The sequence below is a fragment of the Phoxinus phoxinus genome (assembly GCF_949152265.1).
Source record: "Phoxinus phoxinus genome assembly, chromosome: 17".
In the NCBI taxonomy this organism is placed as follows: domain Eukaryota; kingdom Metazoa; phylum Chordata; class Actinopteri; order Cypriniformes; family Leuciscidae; genus Phoxinus; species Phoxinus phoxinus.
In genome coordinates this window covers 2,602,717-2,621,659 of record NC_136892.1, presented here as the reverse complement: position 1 = coordinate 2,621,659, position 18,943 = coordinate 2,602,717, and the positions used below count along the sequence as shown (strand labels likewise).

At 39.0% G+C, this 18,943-nt stretch overlaps 1 protein-coding gene across 1 annotated transcript in view; it reads right to left on the bottom strand.

Annotated features, from left to right (window-relative positions):
- LOC306984572 (actin-binding protein WASF3) overlaps positions 1-18,943 on the bottom strand; it is a 33,704-nt gene that overhangs the window by 8,420 nt on the left and 6,341 nt on the right. Inside the window, exons 2-7 of the mRNA XM_079586049.1 lie at positions 12,405-12,563; positions 10,685-10,819; positions 7,904-8,057; positions 6,797-6,914; positions 4,989-5,164; positions 2,693-2,947 (exon numbers count right to left, since the gene is read on the bottom strand). Of these exons, the coding sequence (XP_079442175.1) occupies positions 2,693-2,947; positions 4,989-5,164; positions 6,797-6,914; positions 7,904-8,057; positions 10,685-10,819; positions 12,405-12,537 (971 nt within the window). The 5' untranslated portion in view covers positions 12,538-12,563. The remainder of the gene's footprint in view (positions 1-2,692; positions 2,948-4,988; positions 5,165-6,796; positions 6,915-7,903; positions 8,058-10,684; positions 10,820-12,404; positions 12,564-18,943) is intronic.

Below are 18,943 nucleotides of genomic sequence, written 5' to 3'. Positions count from 1 at the left end.
GTGTTCAGATTATAATGACTGACGCTGATACACTGATACAGTATACAGATGTGTGTTCAGATTATAATGACTGACGCTGTCTACACTGATACAGTATACAGATGTGCGTTCAGATTATAATGACTGACGCTGATACACTGATACAGTATACAGATGTGTGTTCAGATTATAATGACTGACGCTGTGTCTACACTGATACAGTATACAGATGTGTGTTCAGATTATAATGACTGATGCTGATACACTGATACAGTATACAGATGTGTGTTCAGATTATAATGACTGACGCTGTCTACACTGATACAGTATACAGATGTGTGTTCAGATTATAATGACTGACGCTGTCTACACTGATACAGTATACAGATGTGTGTTCAGATTATAATGACTGACGCTTTCTACACTGATACAGTATACAGATGTGCGTTCAGATTATAATGACTGACGCTGATACACTGATACAGTATACAGATGTGTGTTCAGATTATAATGACTGACGCTGTGTCTACACTGATACAGTATACAGATGTGTGTTCAGATTATAATGACTGATGCTGATACACTGATACAGTATACAGATGTGTGTTCAGATTATAATGACTGACGCTGTCTACACTGATACAGTATACAGATGTGTGTTCAGATTATAATGACTGACGCTGTCTACACTGATACAGTATACAGATGTGTGTTCAGATTATAATGACTGACGCTGTCTACACTAATATAGTATACAGATGTGTGTTCAGATTATAATGACTGACGCTGTCTACACTGATACAGTATACAGATGTGTGTTCAGATTATAATGACTGATGCTGATACACTGATACAGTATACAGATGTGTGTTCAGATTATAATGACTGACGCTGATACACTGATACAGTATACAGATGTGTGTTCAGATTATAATGACTGACGCTGTCTACACTAATATAGTATACAGATGTGTGTTCAGATTATAATGACTGACGCTGTCTACACTGATACAGTATACAGATGTGTGTTCAGATTATAATGACTGACACTGATACACTGATACAGTATACAGATGTGCGTTCAGATTATAATGACTGACGCTGATACACTGATACAGTATACAGATGTGTGTTCAGATTATAATGACTGACGCTGTGTCTACACTGATACAGTATACAGATGTGTGTTCAGATTATAATGACTGATGCTGATACACTGATACAGTATACAGATGTGTGTTCAGATTATAATGACTGACGCTGTCTACACTGATACAGTATACAGATGTGTGTTCAGATTATAATGACTGACGCTGTCTACACTGATACAGTATACAGATGTGTGTTCAGATTATAATGACTGACGCTGTCTACACTAATATAGTATACAGATGTGTGTTCAGATTATAATGACTGACGCTGATACACTGATACAGTATACAGATGTGTGTTCAGATTATAATGACTGACAGTGTCTACACTGATACAGTATACAGATGTGTGTTCAGATTATAATGACTGATGCTGATACACTGATACAGTATACAGATGTGTGTTCAGATTATAATGACTGACGCTGTGTCTACACTGATACAGTATACAGATGTGTGTTCAGATTATAATGACTGATGCTGATACACTGATACAGTATACAGATGTGTGTTCAGATTATAATGACTGACGCTGTCTACACTGATACAGTATACAGATGTGTGTTCAGATTATAATGACTGACGCTGTATACACTGATACAGTATACAGATGTGTGTTCAGATTATAATGACTGACGCTGTCTACACTGATACAGTATACAGATGTGTGTTCAGATTATAATGACTGACACTGATACACTAATACAGTATACAGATGTGTGTTCAGATTATAATGACTGACGCTGTCTACACTGATACAGTATACAGATGTGTGTTCAGATTATAATGACTGACGCTGTCTACACTGATACAGTATACAAGATTATAATGACTGACGCTGATACACTGATACAGTATACAGATGTGTGTTCAGATTATAATGACTGACGCTGTCTACAGTGATACAGTATACAGATGTGTGTTCAGATTATAATGACTGACGCTGTCTACAAAAGCTCAAAATGAGGGTTGAAAATAATCTATTTTGATTTGTGCAGAATTCTTTAACATTATAAGTGAACCTGAAGGAACATATTGAAATAAAAAAATCCACCTCATGATGTAAATCAGTAAATGTTGACAACTTTCCTTTTCGGGTGAACTATTCCTTTCTCACACATAGAGATGAAACACTACAAAAAACGGTTTCACTTTATTTTGATGGTCTCTTTAACACATTCTGTTGACTTTAAGTATGTTGCACCCACCCACATGTCTACTAACTCGCATTAGAGTATTAGTAGAGTATCAGTAGATTGGTAGGGTTAGGGTTAGAATAAATTGACATGTAGTTACTTAAAGTCAGTATAATGTCTGTTGGAGGAGCATCAGGTATTAAAAAGACAGTCTACTAATACTCTAATGAGAGGTAGTTGACATGTTGCTGCAAATAATGTTCAAAAAAGCACCATCAAAATAAAGTGTTACCCAAAAAAACAATACATCTGGACATCACAGTTACTTTAATGATAAAAGTAGCACCGCTAGTTGTTTACTCCCCAAAAATATTCCAGTAGTCGATAGCATTATAGTTTGTAACTTTCGAGAGAGAAGTGACATGCCTGTATTCTTTAGCAGCAGTTGGCCGGGGCCCGTTGAGAGCTAATTCTGGCGCTGGGGGCCCGTGATGGACCTGGAGGCGACCCAGAGAGTGCTGTCGGGCCCCGGCAGAACCGGAGGATCCCGGGGGCCGGTGCGCTCGGTCCAGGGACTGAGTCTGCGCGGGGCCGCCGTCTTTCCCATCAGCCCCTGCTCCGCCAGCCTCCGGTGGGTGGTTGGGACTCGCTGGGTACGAGTGCTCGTCTGACATACCAGATCTGCGTTAGATCAAACACAATATACAGACACATAGTATGCAGGTATTATTATGGCTGCCTATTCAGTATAGAATTGACTTTAAAGGGGTCATCGGATACCCATTTTTCACAAGTCTTTAGGGTCTTCATGTAAAGTTTCTAACATAATTTGGTTAAAATTCCTCAATGGTTGTGTAAAACAACACCATTTTACCTCCTCAAAAACAGCTCTGTTCACAGCGACCTGTTTCGGTGCATGCCTCTTTAAATGATAATGAGCAACTGCGCTATATGCAAAAAATATGCTAATTCTGGAAATATGCTAATACGAGTCAGCGGCCGTGGGCGGAGCATGAGCAATATGACATCATAGAGCTCAGAAAATCCAAACGGCTTGATTATTGGGATAAAAAAAGGAGTGAATTTTTATTTTTATTTTTTTACACATTTTTCTTAAACATGTATATTATAATTGTGTGTATATTTAGGATTTGTATTTAGATATTTTATACAGCTACTGTACAAGTCAAAGCCATTGTGTAAAGAGTAGACCAAATTTTAAGCTATTATGAACTGAAATACAGCCCAATGCAATCTGCATTTAAATAATAAGGCACCTCTAAATGTGTTGCATTATATTCAACGTCCCTGATGTTAAACTGAATGTATAGGTTCAACACAGAGACGGTATGCCACTGCAGCGTCTGGGACTGCGGCTCGGCTGTAAAGCTTATTTTCTTGGTGCCGTCATGAACACAACACACACCATTCTCCGCCGTTCATACTTCAGTTCGCTAGTTCACCTACAGACAAACAGATGGCATTTTAATTATCCTTGTGAAAACTTAATTGGGTTGAATGTGCACTTATAGTGTACTTCAAACCTAAAAGTATTTTGTATAAAACAGTCCTTGCAGATCATATATTAGTGATGAATTAAAAGGCCACTTAATTAGAGTAGGCACTTTCAAGACTGTTTCGTAACACACTTCTTAAATGTACTTTACAGTTCAACTGCCATCTTTTGTTTTTAATAACTAAATGCATTTGATATAGATTTAAACATACAATGCAAGTTGACGGCACTCATTGACGGCACTCATTGAGTGTAACGAAGTGTCTAATCAACTGACGCAAAGTCAAGTGGAATAAGAAATGGGCAAATGAGTAACTTTATTCAGCTTCAGATCAGAGTAAGACACAGTAGAGTGACATCAGTTTATGAGAGCTGCCAATGAACAATTCATTCTTGGGTGAACTATACATATAAAGGGATCGTTACCCAAAAATGAAAACTCTGTCAGTAATCACTCACCTTCATGTCGTTCCAAACCCGTAAGACTTTCGTTCATGTTCAGAACACAAATGAATATATTTTTTGATGAAATCTGAGAGATTTCTGTCCCTCCATTGACAGGCTACGCAACTACCACTTTGACACGTAAAAACATTAATAAAGAGATCGTAAAACTAATCCATACAAATTGGTTTAGTCCAAATTTTCTGAAGAGACTCGATCGCGTTAAATTATGAACAGATTGAATTTAGGCTTTTTATTCACATACAAACATTGATCAGCGAACATAAACAGAAGCTCAAACGTGCAGCGTAACACGAGAATGAACCTCATTGGTTCTTGCACGTCAAGCAAACATGCTTGAGCTTCTGTTTACCATAACTGATGTGCGTTTATGAATGTTTATATGTGAATAAAAGGCTAAATTAAATCTGTTTATTATATAAAGCGATCGTGTCTCTTCAGAAAATTTGGACTAAACCGCTCAATTCATATGGATTAGTTTTACAATCTCTTTATGAACGTTTTTAAGCGTAAAAGTGGTAGTTGCGTAGCCTGTCAATGGAGGGACAGAAATCTCTCAGATTTCATCAAAAAATATCTTAATTTGTGTTCAGAACATGAAGGAAAGTCTTACGGGTTTGGAACGACATGAAGGTGAGTAATTACTGACAGATTTTTCATTTTTGGGTGAACTATCGCTAAATACGTTGCATTCTTCAAAACACTAAAGTGGCTCGACCATAGAGAACAGACCATACCCACCTATCTGGAGACAGAGATCCCTCAGACGACATGCCATGGTAAGGAGACGGTGTTAGACGAGTGTCCGGACGAAACTCCTTATCGTACGCCATCATATTCCACTCCTGACGCCGGTTACGAGCTTTACGAACTTTCTTTACCTCGCGAGAGGGATCCTCCGAGTGTTTTTGCTCTTGCTAAGGCAGAAAAAAATTAAATGTTTCTATAAGTCTGAGTAATATTTAACTGTACAGAAGGAACAGATAGGTCTGTAAATGAATACTGACTATAGAAGTGTGTAATATCTACGCCTCTAGTGTTATTAAACAGAATTGCAAAATAATAGCTGTTTTCAAACAGGTTTCCAGAACGCCCGCTTGCTAGAAATGAGGGACATTTGATCAGTATAGTTCACACAGTCCGTGTTTGAGATTGAAAACCATATTTTAGGGCTGTTAAACGATTAATTGCATCTAAAATAAAAGTTTGTGTTTACATAATAAATGTGTGTACTGTGTATAATTATTTTATATATTTAAATACACACATATGATTGTATATATTTAAGAAATATTTGCATGTATATACTGTATATAGATTTATATATAATTTATATTATATATAAATGATAAATATTTTATATATAAATAAAACATTTTTCTTAAATATATACATGAACGTGTGTGTATTTATTTATACAAAATAATTATACACAGTACACACACATGTATTATGTAAACACAAACTTTTATTTTGGATGCGATTAATCGCGATTAATCGTTTAACAGCCCTAAAATATTTAATAACAGGTGTGACTCTGGAACTGTATGAAGAATGACTTTTGTTATTTGGACTTGTGTTGGGCGAGGATTTAAGACTGTGTTGGTGTACTTACAGCACATTAAGGGCCTATTTTAACGATCTGAAGCGCAAGTAAATTTGTGGGCGGATCCCGGCGCTGTTGCTATTATACCGGTGGGATAAACGACTCTTGTGCAAATCTAAAATGTGTGTGTCTGAAGTCGCTTCATTACTCATAGGTGTGGTTTGGGCGTAACCTGAAATAGACCAATCAGAGCGTCCTCTCACATTCCCTTTAAGAGCCGGCGCGCTTGTCCCACGGCGGATTGCTATTATAACGGCGGATTGGCCAGCGCACGCAACTTACATGATGTAATGGTGATTTCGCAGTCTTCAGGATTTTGTTTCCTGGTTCTTGACGGACAACACACTGTCAGATGTCCTTATATACCGACGTGTCTCGCCACTATTGATCAAACAAGTTTGATCCGTCATTACTACAGTTAGCCGAAATAATTTGGGTAATTGTGTAAGCTAGATTTATGCCTATTCTTTCACATCTTCATGGACACTACAATGATCTCCTTCGTGTGGTAATATTTTTCCTCGGAATTATGTATGGTTTGCAAAAATAGGAACTGCTGCGTCTGTTTAGATGTGAGAAGCAAAGTGTGTGTGTTGTTCACACGCTACATTATGGCCAAGTATGCGCCCTTAAAATAGCATATGACTAACGCGCGGCGCCACTGTCTTTAGACTCGGTTTCTCCTGGTCAGTGGCGGAATTGTTTTCTGAAACTGCAGAATATCACCAGGGAACGTTTGCGCCGGAACACACTCCTCTTTTCACTGAACCGCCCCCGCGAGCGCAAGTTCATTCCCTAATTTACCGACGTGCGTCTGTGGAGGGAAAAGTCCGCTGTGCGCGAGTGCAGAATAGGAATGATACATGCGCCGGCCTACAAAGTAAATTGCGCTGGGTGCAAGATAGGGCCCAAAGAGTGTTTCTGGCCACACACAGACACACACCTTCTGCCGGCGTTTCTCCTTCCTCTTGTTTTCTGTAGCTTGCAGCATCTTTTCCTTCCAAAGATTAAAAAAGTAGGATGGATCTGTATAGAATTTGAGTCCGTCTTTTTTGTCATCCCTGTAAAACAACACAACACGACACTTAGAAATGAAATCCTTTTGCTCAACATTAGTTTTTATAATCAATATTAATTGTAATTATTTAGCATGAAGAGAATGAAGTCTTTAACAGCCATTATGTTTTTTCGCTCTACCACCAATTACCATTACTAAAGAGCCGAGCTGAGATGGGAGGGCACTTTCATGCACTTTTTTATTTATATATTTTTTAATAAACAAAGAAATTAATCGAAATTTAACTTAATAGATAGAGTTACGGTAACACTTCAAGCCTTTATGCATAATGCATTATAAAAGTGATTTAATGCATTAATTATGCCTTGTAATGCACCTTATAATACATTATATGATATGATATGAAAAAATATTGTATAATGCAAATATATGCATTAAAACACATGACAAACATCCAATTTCAGATGTATCAAGGAATATGCAAATATTATGCATTTTAACTTTGGTTACAATTATTTATGAAAAGATTGAATGCATTATGATCTACATTATGAATACCTTTAATAATGCATAATACATAAGGGCTTTAAGTAAAGGGTTACCAAAGTGACTTCTGGATTATCCAAGGTCATATGCTAATAATAATGACAGGAGAGAAGTGACTTTATATGTCTTCTGTTCACCAAAATGCAGCAGGTTAAAAATGACAATTTTATGTTCAAATGGAAAAGTAATAATTTCTGTGCAATGTGGTTATGAGAACGCGGTCAGTAACGTAATGTATTTAACCCTTAATTAGAGTTTCATCTAAATCTAATTAAGCTTAACATTAAATGTACTACAACAGATGCTATCATAATTGTACAATCAATACTGTACTTTGTGATATATAAGATTTATGTATACTGTAGGCTATTGAAAATATATACAGATATAAAAAAGTTTGACTTAGAGGTGAATATGATCTGAAAATGGCTTGTTTTCATCCGGATGTACAGTTTTTGAGCATGTCCTCGCTGAGCGTCCGCTGACCTGTACGGCGTGAGGATGTTGAGGGGAGGGGGTTTGTCGGAGCGCTGGTACACCTCCATCACGGGGTTCGGGATTGAGTTTCTGGACACCACCTGCTGGTCCTGGATAGTGGAGCTCTTGAAGGCTTTGCGCATGTTGATGTCCTGTAAGGATACTGAAGAATAACACACCATCAAACACCAGCACTAATCTATTACTGGGATAGAAGAGACTAAATGTTGATGGTCTTTTCAGGTTTTGGTCAGTTTTGGCTGCACCAGTGAATCAGACTTTATCCAGTAGTTGTCTATTCACAAACGAATGTATTTTGTCGGAAGGAATGCATTTATAATTTGAACACACATGAACGTTCATTATTTTATTTCTCAACAGGAGAGTATGGTGTTTTATTGAACAGATATGCAACTCTAGTAAATGATCTTCTATTGTGAAGATAATTTAATTATGGTTGTTGTAACGCTGTGCTGGAGTTTTTGTTTTGTTTTAAGGAAGTACGGTGTCTATTAATGGGTAAAGCTACAGTAACGTCTTCAGCTAGTCTGCTAAACTGATGATATCTCTTAAAGTCCCCCTGTAGTCAATCATTTTATCCCTTGAAACTCATCTTTGAGCACAATTTTTTTTTGGTATCTTCAAAAAATGTCTTCATGCCTTAAAATATCTTGAATGTAACTCGACACCCTTGCCTCATTTAGTATGTGCGGTTCTATGAATATGCAAATGAGCCCCGCCTCCACTCATTCACTCAGAGATCCACTGGTTGACGATCACACGTTGATCTGATTGGTTACAAGGTAATGTGTGACGTCAGAAACACCAGCGATTTCAAACCGTGTTTTTGAGACTGTCTTTGGTTCACTGCAGTTTTAAGCAGAAAATACTCAGCAATGCTGTCGACTTATGAACTTACACATGGTGTGTGTTAAAGCAGATCAAAAACACCACATAGACACATAAACTACATTAAAAGCTGGATTTACACCACAGGGGGACTTAAATAAACAATTGATCAGTATATTTTTTCTCCATAATGAGGTTCTATGAATATGCAAATCAGCCCCGCCTCCACTCACTCACTCAGAGATCCACTCGCTGACGATCACACGTTACATGAAGCACATTACATCATACAGTCTTTAAGCTAATAGGAGCTTGAAGGCAGCATTAAAAACCTTTCCTGGTTAAATAAAGGTTTACTTTACCACTCTATTAATTATGTTTCCTTGTCAACTGCCTCTTATTCAACCCGACTATCACTGTGCTCTTAAATAACTCCGCCAGTGTCTCGACATCAGTGGCACATGAAGGACTGTGTGTTCATTTTAAACAAAAGCGTGTTAACCTTATATTGGCATTGCCATTACATATTTAAAACAGTAATATCCTATCCTAAACCTAAACTAATCTTCACAAACTATATATCATTTGAAAGCTTACAATCTCTAGTTTACATATTTGGTGACTGATTTTCAAAATAAATTAAAGAGGAGCCGTAATTTATCAATTTGCAACAAGAATATGTTCATACTCCTAAAGCGTGTTCAGACCTTTATTTTGAAATAGTGATGAACATGAAAAATCATGAAAGAATGGTAGAAACCTCAGTTTGTTTTCATGCCAAGAGTTCAAAAGATAGCATCCATTCAATTATTTTAGAAAAAAAGCTCTGAAAATGTTTTAAATATAAAGAAAACAATAAAAGATTCAGCATTAGTGATGTGGCAGCGAGCTATAATGCACATACGGGATCTTCTGTGTTTCTTAGAGGTTGAATTCATTTCAAAATCTGCCAAACTTCCAACACTACTTCTGAATAGGATGTCTACTTCATAAATTGTATGAAAAATTGTAAAAATAATGGTTCAGATCACTCAAACAACATATGGAGATGGAGGCGCCCTTATATGGGCAGTAATGTCAACTAGTGGAGAAGTGTGGTACTGCGCCCAAACTAAATCTCACTGAACGCTTGTTTCAAGAGATATCAACCACAATTTGAACCACAACTTGTTCAGATTTTTGGCGTTGATTTTTTTAGATTCCACCAGGTTTTGAAAATATATATTTTATATAAAATACGAATAATTTAATTTTTAACATTGTACATTTTCATAAACTCAAACTTCTATAACTTTTTTTCTGTTTAACTTTCTTAATTTACTTCACTTCTACAAAAATCTGCCAAATGTCTTCTTTAAAACAAGACCAAATATTCTTATTTTGATCTCTATTCCAAAGCATTCTTGAATTACAACCATTTAAGTTCGCAATGTGCATTTTCATGTCTATTCAAATTCATGTCTATGTGCCGCTTAAGGGGTTAATTTTGAACAAAAAAAAAAGTTACAGTGTGTACCTTTAAGATAAAACTAAAAACATTGTGTTAGTCAATGTTCAATTTAGTTTACTTACTGTAAATAAAGACTGGATTAATCTCTTCGAATGTCTATTCTTTTCAATGGGGAGTTCTGTTCTGAAGGTTTAAACCAGAATCTGTGATTTTCAGCTAGACCAATATAAAAACGCACTTTAAATAAATGATTTTTACAGTGTATAGTGATGAACATTCATGTGTGTTTGACTTATAAATGCATTCATTCTGACAAAATGCATTTGTTTGTGAATAGAAAACTGCTACGCTCTTGCCTCATCTGCACATCCTGAGCACCTGTGCCGACACACAGCCTGCCGGACAACAGCCCTGTGTTTGCATTGTGCTGTGTCACACCGGATCAGGTCAGCAGGGGGTCAGTTTCTGCTAATGCACTCATTCTTACGCACCCTCCTCCACCGTGGAGTCCAGTTGCGTGACCTTCACAGCCAGCAGGTCCACGCGCTCCTGTAGACCGTTCATGCGCACGTAGAAGCTGTTGGCCTCATTGAACAGCTCGCCGAAGATGTCCTCTGCATGGCGACCTGAATCCATAAACACATATTGTAGGATAAGGCATACATTATCTTTATTTACATAGTACAACATCATAAGAGACCTAATGCAGAGAAATCGACTGATAATTGCATTTTTTCTTTCTTGTTCTAATGTCATGTACTTGAATGTGATTTTAAAGGGCACTTTCTTAAAAATAAATAAATAAAAACAAACAAAAAACTAGGGCTGCACAATTTAGGGAGAAAATCAAATTGTAATTTTTCTAATAATGCAATATAATACGTGATTTTAAAAGGAATTCCAGGTTTTCTGTGTTTGCATGTTGGACTGCACTATTTAGCTGTAAAGTTGTGATTATACATCAATATGGCTATATAATAATATATAATAATAATTCTGTAATGATTTAAGTCCACTGGAGGCAAGTAGTAGTGAGAACCCAAATGCAATTTATTCCAAAACAGGATCAAACATAAAAAGGAACAAAAACAGGAACAAAAACAAGGAACTGGACACATTAATTCAATACTAGACATGGACACAGGGGCAAAGCAAACATGAGGGCTTAAATACACAAGACTAACAACTAGACAAGGACACCTGTGAACAATTAAACAATCAACCAATGACAACATGACAACAGACAAGGGAACACATGGCAGGGTCACATGACTAACAGGGAATCACATGACAAGACACAGAAACATGACATGAACAAACCCAAAGCGTGACAAATGCATCATTATAATAACATATTTATGTAATTATTAGTAATAAAACTGTATTATTATTACTATTATTTTTCAATAAAACAAAATAAGATTATAATTTTTGTAAAACTATTTGAACATTTTACCTTATAATAAAATAAAAAATAGATATTGAGGATTTCTTTCAAAATATATAATATATACAGTAGTGGTCAAAAGTGATGTCCAGCCAAATTTATATCTAAAATTTACAAATTTACATTTCATTACAATTTATTCCAATATTATTCAAATGTATTAGAGATTACAGATTTTGTAGTCATATTATGTAGTTTTGTTTGGAGTCGATTGTTTTATTTGTGATAATAACGCAATGAAACATGACAAATTGTGCGGATGTAATTTTGGCCAGGCTGCCAAACAAAGAAAAGAACATGCAAAAACAAGAGAGAAACAAATGAAATATAAAGAACATATTAATATTTTAAGGTCATTAAAAACAAATATCCCCTCTGGAAATCACGTTTGCCCACTATATACATTTTAACAGTAAAATTACAATACTAATACGTATGGCTGTTTCAAATGTTGAACAATGAAATTGCTATTTTGACAGAAAACCACAGGGAGAGATTACACACAACACAAGTATATGAAGATTGTTGGCGCATTCATAAATATACATTAAAAGGACTCAAACTCAGATGAAGTTTGTGTGGAGCAGCATTTACTGGGAATTAAGCAGCTCTGAGACACTGAAAACACCAGCGGATAATACGATCCTCACGTAGTGCAGCTCTTCACACTGCATATTTGTTTAATTCAATCACAGACCTTTACGATGTGATAACTGAAGGGTTAAACATGACTGTGGGTCAACAGTTGAAGTGGGAAAACGTACTGAGTCCTCCCAGCTGTTTGATAATGGCCGCCAGTGTGCTGTTTGTGACGCACTCCAGCTCATTGGTCACCCCGCCAGGCAGCGCTCCCCGACACAGGTGCTTCGGCTCGATGGTCCTCTTTACAAGAGGCATGGCTGTCCTCAACTACAAACACTGACCTGTGAGGAGACAGAAATCAAGCGTAGTGTCAGTGACTCTCAGCTGATCCACGTCTACCTATAGGAATACGACACCTACCCCCGTATACATATATAAGCTTCTTCAGTATTATCAGCAGCTATAGTGTTTCTCAGAAGCCGATTACCCTCCTCCCTCCCCAGCTCCACCTCTCAGTAGCAGATTACCCTCCTCCCTCCCCAGCTCCACCTCTCAGGAGCCGATTACCCTCCTCCCTCCCCAGCTCCACCTCTAAGGGGCAGATTACCCTCCTCCCTCCCCAGCTCCACCTCTCAGGTGCAGATTACCCTCCTCCCTCCCCAGCTCCACCTCTCAGGTGCAGATTACCCTCCTCCCTCCCCAGCTCCACCTCTCAGGAGCAGATTACCCTCCTCCCTCCCCAGCTCCACCTCTCAGGAGCAGATTACCCTCCTCCCTCCCCAGCTCCACCTCTCAGGTGCAGATTACCCTCCTCCCTCCCCAGCTCCACCTCTCATGAGCAGATTACCCTCCTCCCTCCCCAGCTCCACCTCTCAGGAGCAGATTACCCTCCTCCCTCCCCAGCTCCACCTCTCAGGAGCAGATTACCCTCCTCCCTCCCCAGCTCCACCTCTCAGGAGCAGATTACCCTCCTCCCTCCCCAGCTCCACCTCTCAGGAGCAGATTACCCTCCTCCCTCCCCAGCTCCACCTCTCAGGAGCAGATTACCCTCCTCCCTCCCCAGCTCCACCTCTCATGAGCAGATTACCCTCCTCCCTCCCCAGCTCCACCTCTCAGGAGCAGATTACCCTCCTCCCTCCCCAGCTCCACCTCTCAGGAGCCGATTACCCTCCTCCCTCCCCAGCTCCACCTCTAAGGGGCAGATTACCCTCCTCCCTCCCCAGCTCCACCTCTCAGGAGCAGATTACCCTCCTCCCTCCCCAGCTCCACTCTCAGGAGCAGATTACCCTCCTCCCTCCCCAGCTCCACCTCTCAGTAGCAGATTACCCTCCTCCCTCCTCAGCTCCACCTCTCAGTAGCAGATTACCCTCCTCCCTCCCCAGCTCCAACTCTCAGTAGCAGATGACCCTCCTCCCTCCTCAGCTCCACCTCTCAGTAGCAGATTACCCTCCTCCCTCCCCAGCTCCACTCTCAGGAGCAGATTACCCTCCTCCCTCCCCAGCTCCACCTCTCGTCAGTCAGGATTTGGCCTTCAGAGTGCCCTTGAATCAGAATAAATTCTTGAATAATGTTGTACTTTAAAATCTTGAATTGACTATATCTGCAATACATGAATGTTGGTTCTGTTCTGTTTACCCTAAGGGGGTTATTGCTGCTTGGAGCCTTACAGTACCTAATAGCCTTACAAAGTAATTAAAGTCCCGCTGTAGTCAATCATTTTATCCCTTAAAACTCATCACCAAAATTACATATTTAAACGTTTTTTCCTTGAAAAACATTTCTTCATGCCTTAAAATATCTTGAATGTAACTCGACACCCTTGCCTCGTTTAGTTTAGGCGGCAAATGAGCCCCGCCTCCACTCACTCACTCAGAGATCCACTGGTTTACGATCACACATTGATCTGATTGGTTACAAGGTAGTTTGTGACGTCAGAAACACCAGCGATTCAACCCGTGTTTTTGAGACTGTCTTTGATCATGAAGTCGTAAGTCATGAATCGGTTCGCATTCAGATTGTCCATCGCAGCATTCTCTCCATATTTACGATTCTTGAAACGACACTGGAAACCGAAAGTCACTCACTCCCGCTAAATGTTTACTCAAACAAAACAAATCGACACCATTATGACTAAAAGTTTGCTAAGAAGTATTTTGTACTAAAGCAAAGTGGTGCTTGACTCTTGTAAGCGTATCAATAACAGACCGGTGGGTGTGGCCTTGGACAGCACAAGCCCAGTGCATTATGGGTGTTGAAGTATTCCTACCTATTCGGCAAAAGGGAAGACAACAACATTTTACCTTTGTTTTCTCTAGCCAGGTAGCACTGATGTAAAACATTTTTTTAGCCTTTCTACACTAGCCAAGCTTTATGGAAAGCACATTTTGCCAGCGGTGAATAACCTTTTAAAGCTGAATCAACCTTACTGACAGTATAACAGTATAACTCTCAATAGTCCTGAGAGAAAATGTCCTAAATTATTCAAAACAAACAGTAAAACATCCAGTCTCACATTATACAGTATCCTTTGTTTGTTTAAATGTACTCACAGGACAATGATGAAATGCTGAGGACTTAACTTGTTTCTTTACAGGATACACAATAGAACAATGTAGGAGGGAGACGAAGAGGATCAACGAAGGAGATCAACGTGGGAGTAAGTGCCAGTACCAGCAGGTATTGCGCAACCGTATTCTGAAAAACAGGTCGCATCTCATCCGGTTCTGGTCTTTTGTATGTGCTTTGTTAAATATAAGGCTGTTTTACTTCAAAGTAGCAATCAAAGATTGACGATGTTTTTGAAACCGATACCTTTATCATCTCTGTGTAAACTACAAAATAGCGAATTTGTGAAAACGGTGACGTCATGTGCATGCGTATTACATGTTCAGTCTATACGCGTGTAGTGTTTCTTTACAAAGTGACATTGCCAACTACTGGCCTGGCATAAATAACACAGCGTTTTTAGTCGTTTTCGTGCATTTGTGTAAACAGGGATTGTTTTGACAATGTTGTCGTCTGTAAGCAAAAAACACAAAGGAAAAATGATTCTGGTTTTATTGTTATTAACGTGTCGTGTAAACGTACCCTTAATACACAGGAGAAAACGAACTGAACAAGAAACAGGTGCACAAAGCAATCCGTAACCATGACAACAAATACTGAATGAGAACTGTGAAAACCAAAAAAACATAATGAAACTAAACAAAAACCCTTACAATATTAATATAGATTGTCATTTATTGCACTGCCAACAGTTTTCTTCCCACAGATGCCAGTTTCCCAAGATTGATTATATTGCTCTTGCATTTCGTAAAACGTTTTTTCTAAATGTTTTTGAGTGTTTTTGATTGTCAAAGACTGAGTTGCCATCCAAAAAATTAATAACATTTTATATGGTGTCTCTTGTGAAAAAGAAAACCTTAACTGTATTGAATGTGCACTTGTAGTGTACTTCAAATCTTAAAAAGCATATTTAAAAAACTTATATTAACAAAATCAAAGGCCACTTAAAGTATCCTTAAAGACAAAAAGTACAGTTTGTAATAATGTAAAATACAATTTTTTTCTTTAAATTACATTTTATATAATTATGTTTTACTTATCTTTTGTTGTGCTTTAAAGTAGTATACTGATATAGTTTGATATACAGTATATTATATGTTTACCATATCTTATTAATTCATGAAAATATTCCGCCAATTTTACAGCCAATAAATAAATTCAGCCAATAATTTTTTGCCATGATTCATTATTAATTTTTCCAAAATATATTTAGCGTCATAATTGTAAATGGAGAGACATCTTGCACTATAGGTGAGTATTGGCAAACATACATCTTTTGTATGTTTGCCTTTTGTACGGTAACATACAGGCTTTACATTTACATTTAAATTTGGATTGGGATTGTAAGAATACACAACAATAAGAAGATTCAAAACGGCATGACTGTACAAATAAATAGAAAAACAACACTACATTAATTATAGAGCCAATAAGCATCACAAGATATTGTCTGACTTGCTGCAAACATACAAACAGACGGTAAGTGGGTTGCTGATTACAGACTGGCATATCATCAACAAGTTACATTTACTGAACCAATAACTGTCATGTTCACAGGCAGATAAGTCACATTTATAAATCAAGCAGGATCACAAAATTAACAACATAATGTAGGCCTGTGAAACGTTATAGATAATTTACAAGCATAAGTGTGCTATAGTACAGCTTTTGCTAGCATAACGCATAATAGAGTCAATTCTAATTGGGGAAGAAATAAAAAAAAGATTTATCTTACTGACAGAAAAGTCGATCTCTGTAAACGCACTCCTCGCCCGTTGAGAGATCATATGTACTGTAGGTAATCTAAAGCATTGAGTATTGTTAGCCATTATAACGGATTACAAAAATGTACTAATCAATGTCTCAAAAGCCAGTGTTTTGAAATAAGCCCATTTACGCCTACTGTTGCTACATGGATTCAGTGTTCCACGTATTGTGTAGCTGCAGAGAAAGGTTTTAAAGACTGTACCTTATCTTTGCATTTGAAAATCCATTTAGTGAATCAGATCCTGTTATGTATTGTAGTCTTTCAGAAAGACACTTGATGCACTACTGTACTGAAGCACATGATCGGCCGAGCAAAAGGCATTTTCACATTCGGCTGACCTTTACAAGGAAAATATATCTCAAACACGGCCAAATACAAGAGTTTTTTTTTTTGGTCAAAATACACTCCAAGGCAAACCAAAAAAAATGGGCCAAGCCAAAATATTTAGAGGCCTTTTAATGGTCTTAACCATTTGAATCACAAATCATTGGTCAGGAAATTAGCAAGAATTGCACAAATACTGTAGATAAAGTAACTTAGCACGGAATAGCCTAACTCAACTTGCAGACAGGTTTTTACAGGAAGAAGAGTCAGTGTTGTTCCACTCAATGTTAATAGTTCAAACAGTTCATGAGTAGTTGAAAAATGTCTCCCAGTTCGTTTGAGTTTAATGTGAGGCCAAATATTCACTATTGGACTTGGTTGTTCCTTGGTTGTTTTTGCAGTGTGTGCAGGAACATGGTCTAGTTAAAAAAACACATCTGATCATTCCTCTTTAGATAACAACTTTTCATTTGGAAGCAAGCCATTCTGCAATATTCCCCTTACACCAAAAGATTAAATAACTTTTCACAGTGAAGCAGCTCACCAATACCAGCAGCTAAAAAGGCTCCACACACAACGACAACTCTACCTTCATACTGTGGTAGAGTTACAAAGTTCTGTCATGAAACTCTAGATGGCGCAGGCTGGTAGGTCCTTAACTCAATCTGCTTCCAATCACATTATTCTCTATAAGGCACGTCTGATTGGTTTCTGCTGTATCAGTAGCCAATGAGCTCGCTGCTCAACCTTCAAATACTGGTCAGCATTTGCTGTAGCAGTTGCAGCAATAACAGCAGCAGTATAAACAGCATTAACAGCAGCAATAACAGCAGCAATAACAGTAGCAGGAGCGATAACAGCAGCAACAGCGATAACAGCAGCAGCAGCGATAACAGCAGCAACAGCAGCAATAACAGCAGCAGCAGCAGCGATAACAGCAGCAACAGCGATAACAGCAGCAGCAGAGATAACAGCAGCAGCAGCAATAACAGCAGCAGCAGCAGCAGCGATAACAGCAGCAGCAGCGATAACAGCAGCAGCAGCGATAACAGCAGCAGCAGCAATAACAGCAGCAGCACTAATAACAGCAGCTGCAGCGATAACAGCAGCAGCAGCAACAGCAGCAATAACAGCAGCAATAACAGCAGCAGCAGCGATAACAGCAGCAGCAGCGGCAGCACTAACAGCAGCAGCAGCACTAACAGCAGCAGCAGCACTAACAGCAGCAGCGATAACAGCAGCAGCAGCGGCAGCACTAACAGCAGCAGCAGCAGCGATAACTGCAGCAGCAGCAATAACAGCAGCAGCAGCAGCGATAACAGCAGCAGCAATAACAGCAGCAGCAGCAATAACAGCAGCAGCAGCAGCGATAACAGCAGCAGCAATAACAGCAGCAGCAGCAGCAGCGATAACTGCAGCAGCAGCGGCAGCAATAACAGCAGCAGCAGCGATAACAGCAGCAGCAATAACAGCAGTAGCAGCGATAACTGCAGCAGCAGCGGCAGCAATAACAGCAGCAGCGATAACAGCAGCAGCAATAACAGCAGCAGCGATAACAGCAGCAGCGATAACAGCAGCAGCAATAACAGCAGCAGCAGCGATAACTGCAGCAGCGATAACAGCAGCAGCAATAACAGCAGCAGCGATAACAGCAGCAGCAATAACAGCAGCGGCAGCAATAACAGCAGCAGCGATAACAGCAGCAGCAATAACAGCAGCAGCAATAACAGCAGCAGCGATAACAGCAGCAGCAATAAAAGCAGCAGCAGCGATAACTGCAGCAGCAGCGGCAGCCATAACAGCAGCAGCAATAACAGCAGCAGCAGCAGCGATAACAGCAGCAGCAGCAATAACAGCAGCAGCAATAACAGCAGCAGCGATAACAGCAGCAGCAGCGATAACAGCAGCAGCAGCGATAACAGCAGCAGCAGCGATAACAGCAGCAGCAGCAGCGATAACAGCAGCAGCAGCGACAACAGCAGCAGCAATAACAGCAGCAGCAATAACAGCAGCAGCAGCAGCAATAACAGCAGCAGCAATAACAGCAGCAGCGATAACAGCAGC